This window comes from Myotis yumanensis, unplaced genomic scaffold (assembly GCF_028538775.1).
Source record: "Myotis yumanensis isolate MYYU_CA2020_CCGP unplaced genomic scaffold, mMyoYum1.0.hap1 SCAF_16, whole genome shotgun sequence".
Classification (NCBI taxonomy): domain Eukaryota; kingdom Metazoa; phylum Chordata; class Mammalia; order Chiroptera; family Vespertilionidae; genus Myotis; species Myotis yumanensis.
The window spans coordinates 50,738,599-50,759,635 of record NW_027223767.1 but is presented as its reverse complement, the minus strand read 5'-3'; the positions used below and the strand labels follow the sequence as shown (position 1 = coordinate 50,759,635).

Genomic DNA, 21,037 nt, shown 5'->3' with positions numbered 1-21,037 from the left:
CGCCCATGGCCGAGAGAGGCGCGTCCATGGCCGAGAGAGGCCCGTCCATGGCCGAGAGGGGCGCGCCCATGGCCGAGAGAGGCGCGTCCATGGCCGAGAGGGGCGCGTCCGTCGCCGAGAGGGGCGCGCCCATGGCCGAGAGGGGCGCGTCCATGGCCGAGAGGGGCGCGTCCGTCGCCGAGAGGGGCGCGCCCATGGCCGAGAGGGGCGCGTCCATGGCCGAGAGGGGCGCGTCCATGGCCGAGAGGGGCGCGTCCGTCGCCGAGAGGGGCGCGCCCATGGCCGAGAGAGGCGCGTCCATGGCCGAGAGGGGCGCGCCCATGGCCGAGAGGGGCGCGTCCATGGCCGAGAGGGGCGCGTCCGTCGCCGAGAGGGGCGCGCCCATGGCCGAGAGAGGCGCGTCCATGACCGAGAGGGGCGCGCCCACCATAGAGAAGGGCGCGCTCCCGAAGACCAAGCTTGTGCCGGGGATGGGCAAGGCGAAGCCCGAGACAACAAAGCCTCTGCCGGGGGTGGCCCCGCCCACTCCGGGGATGCCCACGACCGTGCCTGGGATGGCCAAGCAGATGCCCGAGAAGACGCGAGGGTTAATGAAAATGTGGAAGGAAGGTCCCCAGGTGAGAGCATACGGGCCTCCTCCAATCCGCTCTCCGGCTCAGGCTGGAGCTGACCGCCATCACGTGGGGGCGGTGCCAAGCCTCGTGCAGCCCCGCCCATGTGGCCCCCACTCACCTTGCAGGTCATGGAGATGCTCCGGCAGGTCATGGAAGACGTGAAAATCTTGAAGGAAGAACATGCAAGGGCACAGGAGGTGCCAGAGTTCAACCCGCTGGTGAGGCGGCGGGGACCCCACCCGTCTCTCGCAGCCCCCTTCCCGGCCCCTTTTCAGGGAGCCCCACCCACTGCTCATCAGACACGCAAAGATCCTGAAGCCACCCAGAGGGAAGCCGGTTTGGCTCAGTGGATAGAGCATCGGCCCTCGGACTGAAGGGTTCCAGGTTCAGTCCCGGTCACGGGCAGATACCTCGGTGTGTGTCTCTCCCTCTCCCTTCCACTCTCTCTAAAAATCAATGAAAATCCTCAGGTGAGGATTCACAAATAGGTAAATAAGGTGGTCGATACTGAGAGACAAAGCTCAGTTTCAGAAGAGGGGGGCAGGGATGGAGAGAGTTCTGGGGTCACCCCTTCAGCGCCCCCAAAGCTCAACCGCAGGCGCAGCAACACTTTCACTTGGAGCAAGACGCGCAGGTCCTTCCCCAGATGCTGCCCTGTCTGGGCTCCTGCCTCTGCCCTCGAGGCCCCCAGAGGGGAGGGAGGGCTCAGAGGCGGAAGGGGGGGCTCCGCCCAGAAGCCTTTTTGCACCCCTGGGTCATTCTAAGCCTTGAGACCCCAGCGGTGTTCATTTTTGTTGTGGGAAGCTTTGCTTTTTAAAAATAATATTTAATAATTTTTAAAAATATATATTTTTTCTTGATTTCAGAGAGGAATGGAGAGAAACATCAATGATGAGAAAGAATCATTGATCGGCTGCCTCCTGCACACCCCACACCAGGGGTCGGCCAGAAATCCAGACGTGTGCCCTTGACCGGAATAGAACCGTCACCTCCTAGTTCATAGGTTGACGCTCAACCAATGAGCCACGCCGGCCGGAAAGTTCTGCTTGTTTTTGTCAGTCCTCACCCCAGGGTATTTTTCCATTGATTTTTTTTTTTTTTTAGGGGGAGTGCAAGAAAATGGGAAATACAGAGACAAACCTCCATGTGTTTGACAAAAACACATCAATTGGTTGCCTCTTGCACTGGCCCCTACCAGGGCCGGGCATGAGAGGAGCCTACCACCCAGGTATGTTCCCTTGACCAGAATCGAACCAGGACCCTTTGCTCCACAGGCCAGCACTCTATCCACTGAGCCAAACCGGCTAGGACAAAAGCTTTGCTTTTGAAAGTGTGGTGTTTATATGGTTTTATGGTTTTGGTGTTTAGAGAAAAGGCTTTTTATTTACTCTTAGAATCTCAGATGATGGATGTTTGCCAAAGTTACAAGCTTCAGCAATTTGCTTTTATTTATTTTTAAAAATATATTTTTATTGGTTTCAGAGAGGAAGGGCGAGAAAGAAACATCAATGATGAGAGGGAATCATTGATTGGCTGCCTCCTGCATGCCCCCCATGTGCCTTGCCTGCACAGCCAAGGGTGAACCTGAGAGGGGACAGTGAAGGATGGAGAAGACAGACAAGAGAATAAAGTCAGGGCTCCGTGCCACATTGCATTCTCTCAGGCACTCGCCACAGCCTGCAAGCCGAGTCTATTTTATAGCCAGATTCCAGGAGGCAAAGTAAAGGCGATGTCAAGATGTTTACAACGTTCTCGCCGGTTTCAAACCTACCCAGTCACAGGCACCTGGTCAAGCTTTGTTTACTTGCTGCACCTCCCGCAGCCCACATCACTCAGCCACGTGGGCCCACAGGTTCGGACCATAAGGTCAAGCTCACAGCCACGGCCTCTGGCTGCCACTGTGCTGGGAGGCGTTGCCCTCCAACCTGGGACTCGCACGTGGCTTTGCCACGGGAGGACCGTGCCCTCGCATTAGTCCGAGGCTTGAACCTGTCTAAACGCTGTGGCCGCTCTCCACACCCCACTGGGGATCGGGCCCTGGATGGGAACCCAACCTGGGACCCTGCAGGCCGCCGGCCAATGCTCTTTCCACTGAGCCAAACCAGGCAGGGCGGGCGGCAATTTGCTTTTAAGCAGCAAAGTCCTCGCTACCCTCGTCCTTGGAGGCAGTGTCTCCTCAGTGGTTTGTCTGAGGTGGATCCAGGACCACAGGCTCCCATCCCAGCAATAGCCTTTGCTCCTGGCACATCTGTCCCTACTCCCACCTTCCCCGCCCCACCCCGTGTCCCGTTCTTGTTGGCTTACCCACCTCTGTCTGCCCTCTGCTCCTCTCCCCTGTGAGGATTGGGGGTGGGGGGTCCACAGGAGCGCCTGCTTTGACCCGCCACCTCTGCACTCTTCTTCCAGGAATTCCTGCACCGGGTTGAGCAAGTAGAGAAGACAGTCAAAGACTGGGAGGAAGTTCTGGTAATGTCCGCGAGGGGGTGGGGGAGGAGGGGTGCCCGGAGCCTGGCCCCATCTCTTGGGGTCCCCCAAGCCCCCGCCCTGGATGTCTGTGTCCCTCCGAGTGGGGATGATGTGTACACCCTCTGCCTCTGAAGGGATCCTTTCCGTGGCTGCCCAGCGCTCCATCAGGGCCCAGGGAGGACAGGAAGCCAGTGGCCCAGGGCCCAGTAACTTCTCCTGGGGCCAGGGCTGTGGAAGGAGCCGCTGGTCCTGTGAGCTCGACTCTGTCCCTGAGACCGCTGGATTCAGCTGGATGTGTGTGCACAGGAGCACCCATGTTATCTGTGCCCTCAGGAACCCCTCTATCAGAAGATGACTACGAAGCCTCCTGGAGGAGAACTCACCATGGTCACCTGGGAGGAGCTGGAGCAGGCGATTACTGATGGCTGGAAGGCCTCACAGGTGGTGCCCACGTGGGCATGGGCTGGGCAGTGGGCTCAGTGGGTTCTCCCACATCTCTCCCTTTTTATGTATGTATGTATGTATTTTTAGAGGGAAAGGGAGAGGGGTAGAGAGAAACATTGATGAGAGAGAAGCATTGATCTGGCTGCCTCCTGCATGCCCCCTATTGGGGATTGAGCCTGAAACCCAGACATGTGCCCTGACTGGGAATCAAACCAGAGACCTCTTGGTTCCTGGGTCGATGCGCAATCGCTGAGCCACACCAGCTGGGCAACCTCTCCCTTAAAAGAAATTATATCTACAATAATAAAAGACAAAGATGCTAATTAACCATACCTTTGCTATGCCCAAGCCATGCCCACTAACCAATCAGAGCGACTATATGCAAATTAACCCAACCAAGATGGTGGCCAGCAGCCTCAGAGCTGGAGCAAGCCGGAGGCTTGGTTGCCCCGGCGATGAAGGAAGCCAAGCTTACCGACGGCTGTGGCCTCCGCAAAAGGCAACAAAGTTTCAATTATAGAAGCTAAATAAATCCCAGATACCTGCTTCCAGCCAGCCTCCACTGGGAGCATGGGTGGCTGGGGGCCATGGCCAGCCTGCAAACAGCCATCAGTCCCTCCCTCACTCAGGCTGGCCAGGCACCTCAGTGGGGACCCCCACCCTGAAGGGGCTGTGGCCAGCCTGCAAACAGCCATCAACCCCTCACCTAGGCTGGCCAGGCATCCCAGCAAGACCCCCTTCCCTGAAGGGGGTGTGGCCAGCCTGAAAATGACCCTCAGCCCCTCACCCAGGCTGGCTAGGCACCTCGATCCGGGACACCCTTCAGGGCAAAGCAGCCGGCCCCCACCCATGCACTAGGCCTCTATCCTATATAATAAACGGGTAATATGCAAATTGACCCTAATAGCAGAGTGACTGGGAATCACTGGTCACTATGACACACACTGACCACCAGGGGGCAGACGCTCAATGCAGGAGCTGCCCCCTGGTGGTCAGTGCGCTCCCACAGGGGGAGCTCTGCTCAGCCACAAGCCAGGCTGATGGCTGCCAGTACAGTGGTGGTGGTGGGAGCCTCTCCCGCCTCCTCAGCAGCACTAAGGATGTCGGACTGCAGCTTAGGCCTGCTCCCCGCTGGCAAGTGGACATCCTCCGAGGGCTCCCAGGCTGCCACAGGAATATCTGACTGCCAGCTTAGGCCCAATCCCCTGGGGAGCAGGCCTAAGCCAACAGGTGGTCATCCCCTGAGGGGTCCCAGACTGTGAGAAGGCACAGGCCGGGCTGAAGGACCCTCCTGAGTGCACAAATTTTTGATCACCAGGCCTCTAGTGTGTGTATATATATATATATATATATATATGAATTGATTTTTGGAGAATGAGGAAGGGAGAGATAGAATCATCAATAACTACCTCCTGCACGCCCCTCACTGGGGATTGAGCCTGAAACCCAGGCATATGCCCTGACTGGGAATCGATCCTGTGACCTCTTGGCTCCTGGTTCGATGCTCAACCAACTGTGCCACACCGGCCCGGCTCTCCCTTTTTACCATCGTACAGGGTTCCATTAGGTGGATGTTCGTAATTTATTTCACAGTCTCCTGTTACGGGTTTTAACTTTTCCCCCAATTTTATGACCAGGTGCTCCGTGTGACGTTCACACGCGTGCACACACCCCAGGGCACATTCCCGGAGGTGGCAGTGCATGTGTGACTTGGCTGGCTTTGGGCCAGTCGCCTCGCGTGGGTGTGGCTCCAGGTTAGAGCCCTGTCAGCAGCGCAGCGGGGAGGTCGGTGCTCACGGGCCCCACCAGCACTGCCTGTGGGTGGCCCGGGTCTTGGCACGTGGCCAGCCGGCCGGATGGACGGTGGCACCGGGTTTCCTTCTGCAGCGTTCCCGGGCTGTCTCCAGTCCACTCTGAAATGCCCGGGTCCCTTCACTCTTAAGTGGGCGAAGGTGGCAGCCACCCCTGGACTTGAAACCTCTTGAGGGACCCCTTGCTCACGGTGACTGGATCCCCAGCCTCGCTTCCCCGAACTGAACGGGCATTTGCAAATGGCCTTCAGGGGTGAGGATCAGCTGTCTCCCCCCACAGCCCCACCCCCAATTTTTGTTTTTGTTTTTTTTTAAGCCTCAATGTTTTCCATTGATTCTAGAAAGAGAGGGATGGAGAGGGAGAGAAAGAGAGAGAAACATGGATGTGAGAGAAACAACCCGTTGCTATGACCGAACCGGCAACCTGGGCCTGTGCTCCGACCGGGAATTGAACCCAAGACTCTGGCCTCTGAGTGGCACCAGGCAGGGCTCAGCTGTCCTTTTGGTCTTGACATTTCCCTTCTCCTGGCTTTGTGCATCTGGGTTCCTCAAAAAGGGTTCTGCAGATATGCAGACCCGGCCCCAGGGGAAGAGGGAATCCTTGGGCGCCACCAAGTGGCCACCTGGGGTGTGACAAATATTGACTGGGTACCAAAGACACCCCGCTAGCCCCCAAGACTGTTTTCTGAATTCTGGGCCCATCTTTAGAGGAAGGCACCATCAGAAAGCACTGGAAGGGGGCGTGGCCTAGGAGAGGGTGGCTTCTGCGTTCGCTATTTAAAATACATATTTTTTAGATTTTTTCAATTATAGTTGCCATACAATATGCATTTCAGGCGCACAACAGTGACTAGACATGTATATATCGCTGTTTGAAGTGCAAGCTGTTTGCCCTTGCCGGTTTGGCTCACGGATAGAACATCGGCCTGTGGACCAGAGGGTCCTGGGTTCGATTCCCATCAAGGGCATGTACCTGGGTTGCAGGCTCCTCCTGGCCCAGACCCTGGCCAGGGCTCCTACAGGAGGCAACCAATCTGTGTGTTTCTCTCACATCGATATTTCTCTCTGCCTCTCCCTCTCTCTTCCACTCTCTCTAAAAACCACACACAAAAAAGGCGCAAGCTGTTTTACCACTGCCGTGTGCTTTGAGCACGCGTTTTCTCGGGGTGCCAGACCTATGAGTAAGCACCCACGTGGGCCCTGAGGCAGCTTCAGGCCTCCCAGAGCTCAGAGTGCCTGTGTTTTGACAGTTGCTCCTAGTCCTGATCAGGGCACATGGCTAGGTTGCCGGTTTGGGTTCAATCCTGGTCAGGGCGCCCACAGGAGGGAGGCAACCAATCGATGCTTCTCTCTCTTTTCCTCTCTCTCTCTCTCGCAAATCAACAAACATATCCACATATCCTCGGGTGAGGATTTTTTTTTTAAAAAGTGTCAAATTCTCTTTGTGTCCAGCTTAGTTTTGGGGCCCAGGGGGTCTTCCCCCGCCAAGGGCTTTCAGCTGTCCTACTCAGATACCCCAGATCCCCTCCCCACCCAGCCTGACGGCGCTCTTACCCGTAGTCTCTGCTTTCTCCCTTCCTCCAACCAGGGCCTAGAGTCCATGCCAGCCATTTTTAAGCAGAAAGGGAAGCCACCTGCATTACCGCGGGACGTGAGTCCAAGCGCAGCCTCCACCGTGTATCCAGGTGCCGACCAGGCTCTGGATGCCGCTGGTGGTCTTGGCCCAGATCAGACCTTGCCGGGACCCAGCGGATCAAGACACCCCTCCGAAGGGGAACAAAAACTGCCCTCTGCTCCTGGGTTTCCTGCGCCCCAATTCAGAACTGAAGCTGATCAGCACAGGCCTGGAGAGCGGCCCAGCACAGCAGGTCTAAGAAGAGATGAACGGGACGCACACCCTGGCCCAGTTCGACAGGACTTGCACCCTGATGCTCCCGGGGGGATGACCCCCAGCCCGGGTCAAGTCGTGGACGCCAGGCCAGACCAACTGCGGCCAGGGCCACCTGGCCTGGATCAGCTTGAGTTTCAACCTCCTAGCGCTTACCCAGATGGCCTCCCCTTCCGGCGGGGTCCGATGCCACCTGGGATGGAGGAACAGGGACCGGTACTACCTGGCATGGGTCAGCAGGATGTGGTGCCGCTGTGGGCACCTGCCAGAGACCAGCAAGGATTGGGACTCCCTAGTCCCGCACAGCCTGGCATGGTTCCACCTGGCGCACAACAGTACGGTGTGAGATTTGCTGGCCCGGACCAACGTGCCATGGAGCGGCCTGCAATGGATGGGAGTGGTGTGGGACCCATTGGCACAGATGAGCATGGATTTCCAATATTTGGCATGGATCAACAAGGATTGGTTCCACCTTTTAGAGATCAGCAAGGTTTTGTACAGCCCGGTTTGGAAACGCCCGGCTTCATACAACCTGGCACACCGCAGTACAATGTGCTCCAACCTGGCGCAGCTCAGCCTGGTTTGGTCCCACCTGGTGCAGGCCAGCCTGGCTTGGTCCCACCTGGTGCAGGCCAGCCTGGTTTGGTCCCACCTGGAGTTGATCAACGTGGTTTGGTACAGGCTGGTAAATATCCACCTGGTTTTGTACAGCCAGGTGCATATCCATATGGTTTGGCTCAACCTGGCGTCTATCCACATGGTTTGGTCCAGCCTGGTACATATCCACATGGTTTCATGCAGCCTGGTGTGGCAGGTCAGCCTGGTTTAGTTCCACCTGGTGCAGGTCAGCCTGGTTTAGTCCAACCTGGTGCAGGTCAGCCTGGTTTAGTTCCACCTGGTGCAGGTCAGCCTGGTTTAGTTCCACCTGGTGTAGGTCAGCCTGGTTTAGTCCAACCTGGTGCAGGTCAGCCTGGTTTAGTCCAACCTGGTGCAGGTCAGCCTGGTTTAGTCCCACCTGGTGTAGGTCAACCTGGTTTAGTTCCACCTGGTGTAGGTCAACCTGGTTTAGTTCCACCTGGTGCAGGTCATCCTGGTTTAGTTCCACCTGGTGCAGGTCAGCCTGGTTTAGTCCAACCTGGTGTAGGTCAGCCTGGTTTAGTCCCACCTGGTGTAGGTCAGCCTGGTTTAGTCCCACCTGGTGTAGGTCAGCCTGGTTTAGTTCCACCTGGTGCAGGTCAGCCTGGTTTAGTCCCACCTGGTGTAGGTCAGCCTGGTTTAGTTCCACCTGGTGCAGGTCAGCCTGGTTTAGTCCCACCTGGTGCAGGTCAGCCTGGTTTGGTCCAACCTGGTGCAGGTCAGCCTGGTTTGGTCCAACCTGGAATGGATCAGCGTGGTTCGGTCCAACCTGGTGCAGATCAGCCTGGTTTGGTCCAACCTGGAGTTGATCAGCGTGATTTGGTACAGCCAGGTGTATATCCACCTGGTTTCATGCAGCCTGATATCGATCAGCAGGGTTTAGTGGAACCTGGACTAGATCAGCATGGTTTGAGGCAGCCTGGTGCTGATTACCAAGGCTTGGTACCATCAGGCGCAGAGCCTCATGGCTCTCCACGCCCATATCAGCATGGCCTGGCACCTCCTGGCAGAGATCAACATGGTCAGGTGTCACCACGCCTATCCAGGCAAGGTTGGATGTCGCCTCGTGTGGACCAAGAGGGTTTGGTACCAGCAGACACTGATCAGCGAGGCATAGACCAGGGTGGCGCACGCCCAGAGCAGCAGCAGTGGGTACCGCCCGACCTAGATCAGCGTGACCGTGCACCCTCTGTCCTAGACCCACATGGCCTCACGTATCCTGGCCCTTACAGCCCAAGGTACTCGGGTGTCGATGCACATGACCAAGAACATTTGGATCCACAACAACGTAGCGGGTATACTCAGCCTCCCCCAACTCCAAACATCCCCTGGGCTCAGAGCGTGGGCTCCCTTAGCGAATCCAGGCGAGCCTCACAAGAACCGAGCACGACTGCGCCTAAGAAACGCGATTCCCTGGAGAAAGTGGCTCCTAGCTTCCCCATTGCGGTGGAGACGTTCCGCCTGATGGGCGAGCTCATCGGCCTCTACGTGGAGCTCAAGGAGAGCCTGAAGACCCTGGATGTGCAGAAAGCTGGCGAGACCGACCTGGAGAAGATCCAGTACCTGCTTGCGATGATGGGTGGGTAACACTCGCGTGCAGGAGAGACCACGTCTTCATTCTAAGTTGACTCCATCCCTTGCCCCACCTTTTTTCCCCCTGGCGGCCGCTCTTCTGCCCGAATCCCCCAAAATAGAATGTCTGCCTTTAGCCATTCTGGGTTCTCCTAGAGCAGGGGGTGGGAAACCTTTCTTTTCTGCCAAGGGCCATTTGGCTATTTATAATACCATTCGTGGGCCATACAGAATTGTCAACTTAAACACTAGCCTGCAAACATTCAATTAACTCACCTCTAAAGCCTTGGCAGGGCCAGACCAAATGATTTCTCAGGCCGTGTGTGGCCCGCGGGCGGACGATCCCCACCCCTCCTGGAGCCTTTAGGGTCTGAAAGATGGAATTAAACCTTTGGAGTGAAGGAGCCTCAGGAGAAGAATGAGGCAGATCATGCCCCTACCAGGCTCTCTGGAGAGCAGCGGGGGAAATGCTGGGGCAAAGGAAGCCAGCAGCATCGGGTGGGGGTCAGAGGAGAGGATGTTGAAGAAGCAAACGTAACCTTTGTCTATTCGCAGCTCTGGGTCCATTCGCAGCTCTGGGTCCAGAGAATAATGGAGATTTTGGAGTTGGGTGCAAACTATGGGCCAGTGGCCCCAAAGCCTTATGGGATGTTAAGCCTTCAGTGGAGTTTTTATGGGCTGCGGACACTCCTGTCTCCTTTCTCCCCCACCCCCACCCCCGCCCCCAGTCCCCCCCCCCCCCGCCCCCAGTCCTGTGTTCTCTGGGGTAACTTCACTCCGGGGCGGGGAGCGGGGGGGGGGGTGGTGGTGGTGGTGGTGGTGCTGGAAGTGGGGATTAGATGCCCACGGGGATCTAAGCCTTCGGACTCTGAGCGCCCATTTCCCTTAGTCCAAAAGACCATCCCACCAGACCTGCAGGAGCAGCTGAAGTCCATCAAGGCCCTGACCAAAGAGGTTCGGCAGGAAAAAGCAAAAGTGAGTGAGGGAGGGCCTGCTGCCGTTTGCCCGTGGATGGCGGGCAGTCCTGTCATCGCTACCAGCCCATCAGGCGGGGAATGCGGCTCAGCCGTTGCCGCGGTCACTCCCTGGGGGAAAACCTGGTGCTCGAAGCTGTGGGGTTTAGCCGAGCCCGTTCTCTCACGTGGCCATTGCCAGCGAAGGCCAGGCCAGCCCGCGGGCGCAGCGCTGGGACCCAGTGTGTGGGACTGTCGGGGGCCAGTGGTCATGGCGAGGGCTACCGGGTCTGCAGTTGTCACCTTTTTTTTTATTCCTCACCCAAGGATATTTTTGCATTGATTTCCAGAGAGTGTGGAAGGGAGAGGGAGAGACACCCATGTGCGATGGGTTGCCTCCCACACTCGCCCCAAACAGGGCCTGGGAGCTGAGGTAGGTGCCCCTGACGGGAATTGAACCTGCACCCTTCAGTCCGAGGCCTGACGCTCTATCCACTGAGCCAAACCAACTAGGGCTTTAGCTGTCTTTTTTTACTATATATATAGTCCTCATTAGAGGATATTTTTCCATTGATTTTTAGAGAGAATAGAAGGGAGAGGGATAGAGAGAGAGAGAGAGAGAGAGTAGCATTGATGTGATAGAGACACATTGATTGGTTGCCTCCTGCATGCGCCCTGACCAGGGCCAGGGATCGAGCCTGCAACCGAGGTACGTGCCCTTGACTGGAATCAAACCCAGGACCCTTCAGTTTGCAGGCTGACGCTCTACCCACTGAGCAACACCAGCCAGGACTTTAATTGTTTTCTTACTGAAGACTGTCTACTCAGTGGTCAGCAAACTGCGGCTCTTTGGCCCCTTGAGTGTGGCTCTTCCTAAGCCTTAGGAGGACCCTAACTAAGTTAATAACAATGTACCTACCTATATAGTTCAAGTTGAAAAAATTTGGCTCTCAAAAGAAATTTCAATCATTGTACTGTTGATATTTGGCTCTGTTGACTAATGAGTTTGCCGACCACTGGTCTACATCATAGGATGGAGAAAGCATGGGAGGAAGGGAGAGAGGGAGGGAGGCCAAGGAGGGAGGGAGGGAGGGATGTCAGGAAGGAACCTTGGCTTTTGTCAGCAGGTTGGATTAGGGTCAGGGACGGGGGGGGGGGGGGGGGGGGGGTGCCTCATGAAGGCTGCAGGCACCCGCAGGAGGCAGAGCCCGGCCTGCCTGACCCGCCTCTTCCATTGGATTTGTAGTTGGACAAGATACAGAGGTTCCTGGAGGGCGGAGGGCTGCCAGAAGTGGGGAAGGAGGTGGCAGCTGGTCCGCTGAGCTTCCAGCTGGGTCTCCTCAGGTAAGTGCCCTGCCCCGGCCGACCCTGCTCTCAGCCGAGCAGCTGGGAGCCAGCCTGGTTGGCCCACACCCTGTCTCTGGCCTGGGTCGTGTCTGCTCTTCCGGTTGCCCACATCCAGTGCAAGCTGCTGGTGGGAGTTTCCCAAATTCCTGAAACAGCGCAGCACCAGGACTTGGAAGGGCTACCTCCCCCGCCCCCCCCCCCCCCCCCCGCCCCCGCCCCGCCTCCCAAAAAGGAGCTCCTTCGACTGTCCCCAGGGGGAGCTGGAAGGGAGTGCACTAGGGCCCTCTCTGCAGGGCCAGGCCCCGCCTGCCACAGCGCACTGGGCACCACAGCTGGCACAGCAGGGCTGCAGGCTCCCAGCCAAGCTGGGACCAGGCCCTGGTCCATGCCCCTCCATCCCTGAGGGCCGGGCTCCGCCCTGGGGCTGGTGGTGAGCCAGGCCATCTCTTGTGCCACAGAGTCAGCGTGAACGACATCGAGAAGGAGCTGTCCGACCTGAGGGAGAGCCAGGAGCAGGGCAAGGTCAACATGGAGCACTCAGTCTCTGAGGCCTCCCTTTACCTGCAGAACCAGGTGAGGAGGCCACGCTCTCAGCACAGGGACCAAGGCCCTTCTCAGAATTGGCTGTCCCCCTCCATCCCTCCTCCGTGTGTGTGTGTGTGTGTGTGTGTGTGTTGTGTGTGTGTGTGTGTGTGTGTGTGTGGCTGTGCCTCGCTCACTGCCTTGCGCCTGCCTTCTCGCCCGCACCCAGTTGGACAAGCTCAGGACGATCATCGAGAACATGCTGGCCTCGTCGTCCACACTGCTGACCATGAGCATGACCCCGCGGAAGGCCCCAATCACCTTGATCCCTGGCCAGATTGACCCCAAGGCCACCTGCCCGGCCTGCAGCCTGGACCTGAGCCACCAGGTCAGCACGCTGGTGCAGCGCTATGAGCAGCTCCAGCACGTGGTCACCAGCCTGGCGGCCTCGCGGCCGTCCAAGAAAGCCAAGCTCCAGCGACAGGTGAGCCGCGGCTCCCTGGGCAGCCTCACGCGGCCCGGGGAGATGCACCGCGCGGGGAATGGCGGATAGAGTCCCTCGGCTTAGCTTTCCATGATGGAGCCCCCAAAAGTCCCGTCCTCCCACAGGGTGCCAGCGAGTAGTGCTGGGGAGGCGGGGCCGTGGGCTGGGAGGGCACAGCTGGCTATGGGTGGAGCAGGGCCCCCCAGCTGTGGGGGCACCGGCACAGCTTCAGGAAGCACCCACTCTCCCTCCCAGGCCCCTTCCCACTTCCCTCCGGAGGGCAGGCTTGCTGGCCGGTGGGGACAGGCACAAGGTCCTGCCTCCTGCCTCTTGGATCCTGGGCTTCTGTCAGCCCCGGGCAGGCAGGGAGGCTGTAGCCCCCGTGCTGACTCTCGGGGCCGCAGGGCAGCTCACCCCTCTGAGCCTCGGTCAGCTCTACTGATCACCCCACTGGCCGACAGGCCCCCCAAGGAGGCAGGGCTGAGGCTCGGGGGTGGGGGGCACAGAGAAAGCGTGGGAGCCTCCGGCTGTCGGAGGGACCTTGGAGGCTGGCCAATCCGCTGGGTGATGTTGTTTTTTGTTTGTTTTTAATATATTTGTATTGATTTCCGAGAGGAAAGGAGAGGGAGAGAGAAATAACATCAGTGATGAGAGAGAATCATGGATCGGCTGCCTCCTGCACGCCCCCCACTGGGGATCAGGCCCGCAACCTGGCATGTGCCCTGACTGGCAATCGAACCGTGACCTCCTAGTTCATAGGTCAATGATCAACCACTGAGCCACACCTGCCGGGCTGGGTGCTGTTTTAAGGGTCAACTCCCCGGGGGCAGCAGGACGGGCCTGGGGAGCCCCAGCCGCCTCTGTGAGCAGGTCCCTCCCGCTGCAGGACGAGGAGCTGCTGGGCCACGTGCAGAGTGCCATCCTGCAGGTGCAGGGCGACTGTGAGAAGCTCAACCTCATCACCGGCAACCTCATCGAGGACCATCGGCAGAAGCAGAAGGACATCGACGTGAGGGCTGCAGGGGAGCAGGGGGGCAGCGTGCGGCGTGACCCCAGCCACCCCTGCCCTTCAGTTCCTTGCTCCTCATTCTCCCTTTCTTGGCCCCCCAGGTGTTGTACCAGGGTCTGGAGAAGCTGGAGAAGGAAAAGGTCAACAGGGGGCACCTGGAGTTGGAGATTGAAGTGGTAAGGGCCAGGCGGGGGCCCTCCTGCCTGGGAGGCCAGAGGTGGAAGGGAGCCGGCGGGGGGGGGGGGGGGGGGGGGAGGGGGGTGGGATTTAGGCTCAGCGTCAGGGTGACCGCTCAGGGGCCCTCCACGGCCCTCTCCCATCGGGCGGCCTCCTCCTCTCTCCGGGCAGAAGGCCGACAAGAGCGCCCTGGAGGCCAAAGTGAGCCGCATGCAGTTTGATGCCACCACGGAGCAGCTGAACCACATGATGCAGGAGCTGGTGGCCAAGATGAGCGGGCAGGAGCGGGACTGGCAGAAGATGCTGGACCGGCTCCTGACCGAGATGGACAGCAAGGTGAGGGCAGCGAGGCTCCAGGGCCCCTGGACTAGGGCAAGGCCACCTCTCCGGCCCGCAGAGCCCCCACCTGCCGCCTGAGGGCTCACCACCTGCCCCCCCCCCCCCCCCCCGCAGCTGGACCGCCTAGAGCTGGACCCCGTGAAGCAGCTGCTGGAGGATCGGTGGAAGTCCTTGCGGCAGCAGCTCAAGGAGCGCTCCCCGCTCTACCAGGCGGACGAGGCGGCGGGCATGCGGCGGTGAGCTCCGGGGGCTGGGAGATGGCGGCGGGGGTCCCGGATGATCAGCTCCCACCGCGCAGCGACCGCCCCCCAGCAGGAGTGACGGTGTTTTAGGGCTGAGGCCACCCCATAGGACAGTGAAGAAAGAGGGAAATGAGGCTGAGGGAGTCCCCAGTCCCCAGAGGTGAGAGCACCAAGGGGGGCGGGGAACCTGGCCATGGCCGCCTGACCCGCGTTTCCATGACTGACCGCCAGGGGGCCCCCGAGGCTTACACAGCGCCCCCCAGGGCCGCGTGGGTGAGGACAGGTGGGTGCGGACCCGCACCAAGAGGGGGCAGGTCTGGGAGGGGGTGAGTCTGGGGAGCAGGGACAGGACGGGCCTCCGGGCCGGGGCCTGTGGGTGGGCCGGGCTCTCCACGCTCCGTCCTCACCCTCACGGGTCCCATCCCACAGGCAGCTCCTGGCCCATTTCCACTGCCTGTCCTGTGACCGTCCCCTGGAGACAGCCGTGACTGGACAGTGAGTGCCCACGCCTGGTCGGCCCCACTCCCTGCCCCCCTCCCTCGTGGGCCCACTCCTGTCTGCCTGGCCTGCTGCCCGCCTGGTCCTCGCCCTGCCCCCAGCAGGAGGGCTCCCGGGGCAGGAGGCCCGTGGGGAGGGGGTGGGGAAGGGAAGATGGGATTTCTCACACTCGACCCTCCCTTCCCTCTGCCCCCCCAGGGTCCTCCCCACCACGCCCGTGGGGCCCAGCCTGCCCGGGCACCGCTCCACCCGCCCCTACACCGTCTTTGAGCTGGAGCAGGTCCGGCAGCAGAGCCGCAAGTACGCAGGGGAGTCGTGGGCAGGGCTGTGCGGGGAGGCAGGACAGACAGCGATGCGGGCTCCCCCTCACCGGGGACGCCTCTGAGCTGGCACCAGCTCTCCCAGGGCAAGAATGGGGCAGGCAGAAGAGGCAGGACCCGTCACACCTGCCTTCGGAGTCCTGGGGGGGCCTCGCCAAGGCTGCCGGCCACCTTCCCTCCTCACCCCGTTCCCAGGCCCTCCAGTGCCTCAGCCGTGGCTTGGCATCGCTCGGCGAGAGGCCGCTCAGGGCACCTCTGGAGCTCGGCCCACTCCTGCAGCCTTTCCACCTCCTGAGGGTGGGCTCAGAGGAAAGGGGGGTTTTCAAACTGAGCTGAGGAGCCTAGGGGTTTCCCCGTGCGAGGGGCGAGGCACCGCCCCCCAGGCTGGCTGGAGGAGCTGGCTTCTCTCCGGGCGGCTCCTGCACTGCCCACCTCAGCAAACCTTCCTGGCAAGCCTGGGCGTGGTCCCTGGGGGACGGCGGAAAGGGCTGCTGCCCACCTGAGCCCCGCTAAGCTGGGGGTAGAGAGGTGGTGTGAGCCGGGCGTGGCCTCCGGCTGTGCATGGGGTCCGGCTGTGCGGCCGCCTCACCCTCCTCTCTGCCCACACCCGCAGCCTCAAGCTGGGCAACCTCGCCTTCTCGCGGGCTGACGTGGCGGCGATGGAGCGGAGCGTGGGGCGTCTGCGCACCATGCACTCCAAGATGCTGATGGACATCGAGAAGGTGCAGTTCCACTACGGGGGCTCGGTCAAGGCCAGCAGCCAGATGATCCACGAGCTGCTGCAGGCCCAGTGCCTGGGCTCCCCCTGCTGCAAGCGGTAGGACAGTGGTGCAGACTGAGCCCACCGCTGGGAACGCCCTGTGGGGGAGGGTGTGTGTGTGGGGGGTGGCCCTGGCCGGTGTGCTCAGTGGTTAGTGTCAGCCCATGGACTGAAGGGTCTCAGGTTCAATTCCAGTCAAGGGCAGGTACCTCGGTTGCAGGCTCGATTCCCTTCCCTGGTCATGGTGTGTGGGGGAGGCAGCCAGTCGATGTGTCTCACTCACATTGGTGTGTCTCTCCCCCTCCCTTCCACTCTCTCTAAAAATCAATGGAAAAATATCCTTGGGTGAGGATTAACAAAAAATAGTGTGTGTGTCTGTGTGTGTATGTGTGTGTGTGTGTGTGTCTGTGTGTGAGAGTCTGTGTGTGAGTGAGTGTATGTGTGAGTGAGAGAGTGTGAGTGTGTGTGTGTGTGAGTGTGTGTGTGTGTATGTGAGTGTGAGTGAGAGTGTGTGTGTGTGTGTGAGTGTGTGTGTGTGTATGTGAGTGTGAGTGAGAGTGTGTGTGTGTGTGTGTGAGTGTGTGTGTGTGTATGTGAGTGTGAGTGAGAGTGTGTGTGTGTGTGTATGTGAGTGTGAGTGAGAGTGTGTGTGAGAGAGTGAGAGTGTGAGAGAGAGTGTGTGTGAGAGAGTGAGAGTGTGAGAGAGAGTGTGGTCCTCACGATGGCTGGCCAGGAGGCGGCTCTGCTCACTCACCCGCCTGTCTGCCCCTTGCTCTGCCCTGGCCCCAGAGGCCCCTGAGGACAGCTGCCCCCTCCCTCTGGCAGGCCCCCCGAGGTCACCCGCTCCGTCCCCCGCTGTCCTCCTCACAGGGTGTCGGAGATGACGGACTACAGCTTCGCCACGGTGTCGCGGCACTGCGGGGGCAGCCACACCCTCACCTACCCCTACCGCCGCACCCGCCTGCAGCACCTGCCGCAGGGGCTGCTCCCCGAGGACAGCCAGGTCGCCGGGAAGGTGGGGCGCTGCCCGAGCTGGGGGGGGAGGGGGGGCGGGCCCCGCATCACCCCGGGCCCCCAGTCCTCTGGAGACCCACCGAGGGCACTTCATCCTGCCCTCGGCCTGGAGGCAGCTTCTTTTTTTTTTTTTTAATATATTTTTATTGATTTCAGAGAGGAAGGGAGAGGGAGAAACATCAATGATGAGAATCATCGAACAGCTGCCTCCTACACGCCCCCTACTGGGGATCGAGCCCACAACCCGAGTGTGTGCCCTGACCGGAATCGAACCCGGGACCCTTCACTCTGCAGGCCCATCTATCCACTGAGCCACACCAGCTAGGGCGAGGCAGTTTCTTAGACCCAGTTAAAGCCTCAGGTTCTTGACCTTGGCTGGGAAAAGAATGCCATCCTGGCCACCCACCACCTGGCCGAGGCCTCCAGCAGGGGCTCTGAGAACAATAGCACCCCCACCTCCTTCCCTGTCCATCTGCCTGGTGCCACCCGGAGCCCCGCGAGGGCTGAGCTCGGTGGGTGCTGGAGTCCGGAGGACCGCGGGCCGCGCCCCAGCCGCAAGGAGACAGGGCCGGAGGGAAACCTCTGTGCGCCATGTGGTGACGCCCCGCTCACCTCCCCAGCACCACGAAGTGGACATCCTGGGCCTGGATGGACATATCTACAAGGGACGGATGGACATGAAGCTGCCAGGCATCCCGAACAAAGACAGTGAGTGTCCAGGTGGCCCAGCCGCCTGTAGGCTCCGCCTCAGCCCCCAGGATGGCGCCGCTCCTGGAAGGCCAGGCGCTTGAGGCCTGGCCCCTGGCTGCCTCCTCTACCTCCGTCTCCAAACACTCCGTCCCCCAAAGCCCGGCCACTGTGTGCAGGAGCCTCAGCTCTGAGCCGCACGCGGCCTGTCTCCCTCGGGCTGGCTGCGCCCAGCGGCCCGCAGCCCTCCCCATCCCCGAGTCCCCACGGAGCTGTCGGTGTCTGAGAAGGACCTTTCTCTCCACTGTCCCCATCAGGCGCCGGGAACAACAAGCACAAGACGAAGCCGTCCCGGTCCCACGCGCACCGGCCGCCGGCCCTCGGCGACAGCCCGCTGCCCTTGCGGCCTCAGAGCGCCAACATGATGGCCGGCGGCACTTCAGGTAGCTGCCCTCTGGGGGGGGCCCTCCCGCCAGGCCCTCTCCTGCGAATGGCTGGGAGACGCCCGGTTTCCCCGGGAGAGGCAGGGCCGGGAGCTGAGGGCGGGGCCTGGAGGAGAGAAAACGCATGGCCACTGAGTGCCGGCGGGGGGTGGACTCCGGTCTGCGGACAGATGCTATGAAAGGCCCCATTTCACAGAGGAAACGGACAGGGTCCCAGCCCAAGACTCTGGCCCCCGGCCCAAGTCCGCCCCTGCCCACACGCGCTCCCAGGCTGTGTGGCGGCCCTTGAGCCCCACGGACCCTTCCGTCTGCTTCTGCCTGCGAGGCCTCCTCCTGGCCCGCAGCCCGGAAGGTTCCCTGGAATCTCCTGTCCGCCTGTGGGGCTCAGTCCCGCCTGGAAGGCAGAGGGCTCAGGGCCTTCCAGGAAGGGCGCCGGCCTGTTTGCTCCGTCAGTGACGGGCATTGCGCTCGTGCCGCTGGGGGGGGGCCCAGAGAACCCAAGGAGAGGCGTGCCCCCCGCCCCCACCCCCGAGGCTTCAGAGCCACGGCACTTGCAGAGGCTGGAGGTCAGGGCCCCAGGCCTGTGCGCTGCGCCTCTGCAGGCCCCGTTCCGGGAGCGGCCGGGGGAAGCGAAGCAGCTGACGGTGGTCAGGGCACCTGCCTGCACTGAGGGCTGCTCAGCTCACCTTTACCCGTGGGAACAGTTGAGTCCTCGGGCCAGCGTTAGGGGGGGGCCCTGCTAGCCTCACCTACACTGAGGGCCCGGGCCCGAGGCCCAGCTGGGAAGCAGCAGCGCTGGGAGCCCGGCCCAGGCTCCGGCCCAGGTACGAGGCGGACAGAGCGCGGTTTGTGGCTGTTTTCTTGGGGGTACTGCACTCCCTTCTCCCTGGCACCCCACTCTCTACAGCAGGGGTCCTCACACTACGGCCCGCGGGCCACAGGCAAATACAAATATCGTATTTGTTCCCGTTTTGTTTTTTTACTTCAAAATAAGATATGTGCAGTGTGCATAGGAATTTGTTCATAGTTTTTTTTTAAACTATAGTCCGGCCCTCCAACGGTCTGAGGGACAGTGAACTGGCCCCCTGTTTAAAAAGTTTGAGGACCCCTGGTCTACAGCAAGGGCACTTGAAATGTCACGGGAGCAGGAGGGAGGGAGGGGCGTCCTCAGACATCCCTGCTCATGTGTGATTATGGCCTAAACAGCCCCTGTTCACGAGGAAACTTGACCGAAGCGGGGCTCTCGGCCCGGTGGAGGCGGGTGTGGTTTCCACTCTGCGATGATAGAGGAGCTTTGCTTCGGGGCTCCCGTGCGGACTGCACCCCGGCCCAGGGCAGGGCCCTCCAGCACTTGTCCCCTGTGCACAAGGGGCTGCGGGGCCGCTGGGGGCCGTGGGGAGCGAGGCAGAGCCCTCTCAGCCCCCCCTGTCTTGCAGCTACTTCTCGGCAACACACAGACCGGCCGGTCTCCTCGCAGGGGCGCCTCTCCCAGCCGAATGTGGGCCACCCGCCCAGCCCCAGCGGGATGGCGATGCACATGGACCTGCCCCCCGGGGAGGGCATGGAGGAGCCCACCCGGGGGCCCAGGACCCCCTCTGCTCACTGAGCAGAGCTATAAATAAATGTTTCGGAAGAAGCTGGCTCCCTGTCCTGTTTCGGAAGGTGCGGGCAGAGGGAGGGTCCCCGGCCCAGGCGGCAGACCTCCGGGAGAGGGCGTCTGGCTTGGAGCGTGAGAATCAGGTCAGTGCCCCCAGACGGAGCCGTCCTCCGAGGGAGCGGGCAGAACAGCTCTCCCCTGACCAGGGCTGGACGGGCCGCTGCCGTCCCTGCCATGGCCCTGCCTTCCTGTCGGACGCGCGGTGTTGGTGTCGGGGAGCAAGTTGTACCTTGGAGCAAAGGTGAGGGTGGCAGCTGCCCGCTGCGCCCCTGCCGCGGGCTCAGGGCAGTGCCCAGCTCCTGGCGCAGAGCCCGGGAGCACTGCCACCAGCCACCTGGCAAGGTTTGTTTGAGGTGCTCAGCTTACCCCGCGGGGGCAGGAGGCTCAGAGCAGCGGCTGCCCGGCCTGGGCCGTTCTCTTCCCTTCTCCGCCCAACCCCGAAAGAGAGAAAAGGGGGTCCCGGAGGCCCCCCTCCTGCCCCCGCCCTTGAAGCTCCCTTGCTCTTGTCCCCTTGCCCCAACAGGCAAGAGGGCTCGGTGCTGGGTCCTTGAGCTGAAGATCTGGGCAGGTGGGGGGAAGGAGCAGGCGTGCGCTTGGTGCAGCAACTACACAGGCCGGGCCCCGGCCCCTCACCCCAGGGACAAGGCAGAGCTGCCCCCCAAGGACTCTCAAGTCACTGCAGCAGTTCTGTGCCTCAGGTCTGTTCTCATTGGCTCCCTCCTCAAAGGTGGGGATCCCCCACCCCCAGTCCCTCTCCCACCCCCCATGGGAAAGCAACCTGGGGGCCAGAGGCCTGCTTTAGGGTGTGAGGGGAGGGGTGACAGCCTCACAGGAAAGTGTGGCAGGAAACAGCCCAGAAAAGGGTTTCTCCCCAGTCCCCACCCCTGTGGGCAGGGAGGGCGGGGCTGCGAGGTGTCACGGGAAAGGCAGGTGCTCCCCCTCCATCCCCATCAGCGGGGACGCCGTTCATCTCTAAGTAATGAGGGACACTCAGGCTGATGGGGGAGGGGCAGTCCGGTGGGCACCCCCACGCCAGCACCCTTGCCCCCGCAGGCAGGTGAGCGAGGCCAGCCCCCCCCCCCCCCCAACTCCTGCTGGGCTCCTGTTTCTCTCACCCTCACCCTCGCTAAGAAATGCAGGTCCCTGGCCTAGAA

At 60.8% G+C, this 21,037-nt stretch overlaps 2 protein-coding genes across 2 annotated transcripts; both read left to right on the top strand.

The window, feature by feature from the left end:
* Positions 1-7,277: 7,277 nt before the first annotated feature.
* Positions 7,278-8,976, top strand: LOC138995055 (glutamine-rich protein 2-like). Its single transcript, XM_070395418.1, has 2 exons — positions 7,278-8,766; positions 8,870-8,976. The coding sequence occupies exons 1-2, from the start codon at positions 7,278-7,280 to the stop codon at positions 8,974-8,976; spliced, it is 1,596 nt and encodes a 531-aa protein (XP_070251519.1).
* An 87-nt stretch (positions 8,977-9,063) lies between these two features.
* On the top strand, positions 9,064-19,832 carry LOC138995054 (glutamine-rich protein 2-like). Its single transcript, XM_070395417.1, has 17 exons — positions 9,064-9,147; positions 9,198-9,438; positions 10,321-10,406; positions 11,631-11,728; positions 12,190-12,304; positions 12,483-12,737; positions 13,624-13,746; positions 13,848-13,922; positions 14,095-14,259; positions 14,377-14,498; positions 14,934-14,999; positions 15,201-15,302; positions 15,936-16,139; positions 16,953-17,097; positions 17,717-17,804; positions 18,101-18,226; positions 19,663-19,832. Exons 1-17 carry the CDS (start codon positions 9,064-9,066, stop codon positions 19,830-19,832), a joined length of 2,265 nt encoding a protein of 754 aa, XP_070251518.1.
* The last annotated feature ends 1,205 nt before the right edge of the window (positions 19,833-21,037 follow it).

Excerpts from the sequence above, each read along its gene's own strand:
- LOC138995055 (XM_070395418.1), top strand. The coding sequence starts at position 7,278 with ATGACCCCCAGCCCGGGTCAAGTCGTGGACGCCAGGCCAGACCAACTG. Across the intron at positions 8,767-8,869 it reads ACCTGGACTAGATCAGCATG|AGATCAACATGGTCAGGTGT; the intron begins GTTTGAGGCAGC and ends ACCTCCTGGCAG.
- LOC138995054 (XM_070395417.1), top strand. The coding sequence starts at position 9,064 with ATGGCCTCACGTATCCTGGCCCTTACAGCCCAAGGTACTCGGGTGTCG. Across the intron at positions 11,729-12,189 it reads TTCCAGCTGGGTCTCCTCAG|AGTCAGCGTGAACGACATCG; the intron begins GTAAGTGCCCTG and ends CTTGTGCCACAG. Across the intron at positions 15,303-15,935 it reads GTCCGGCAGCAGAGCCGCAA|CCTCAAGCTGGGCAACCTCG; the intron begins GTACGCAGGGGA and ends CCACACCCGCAG.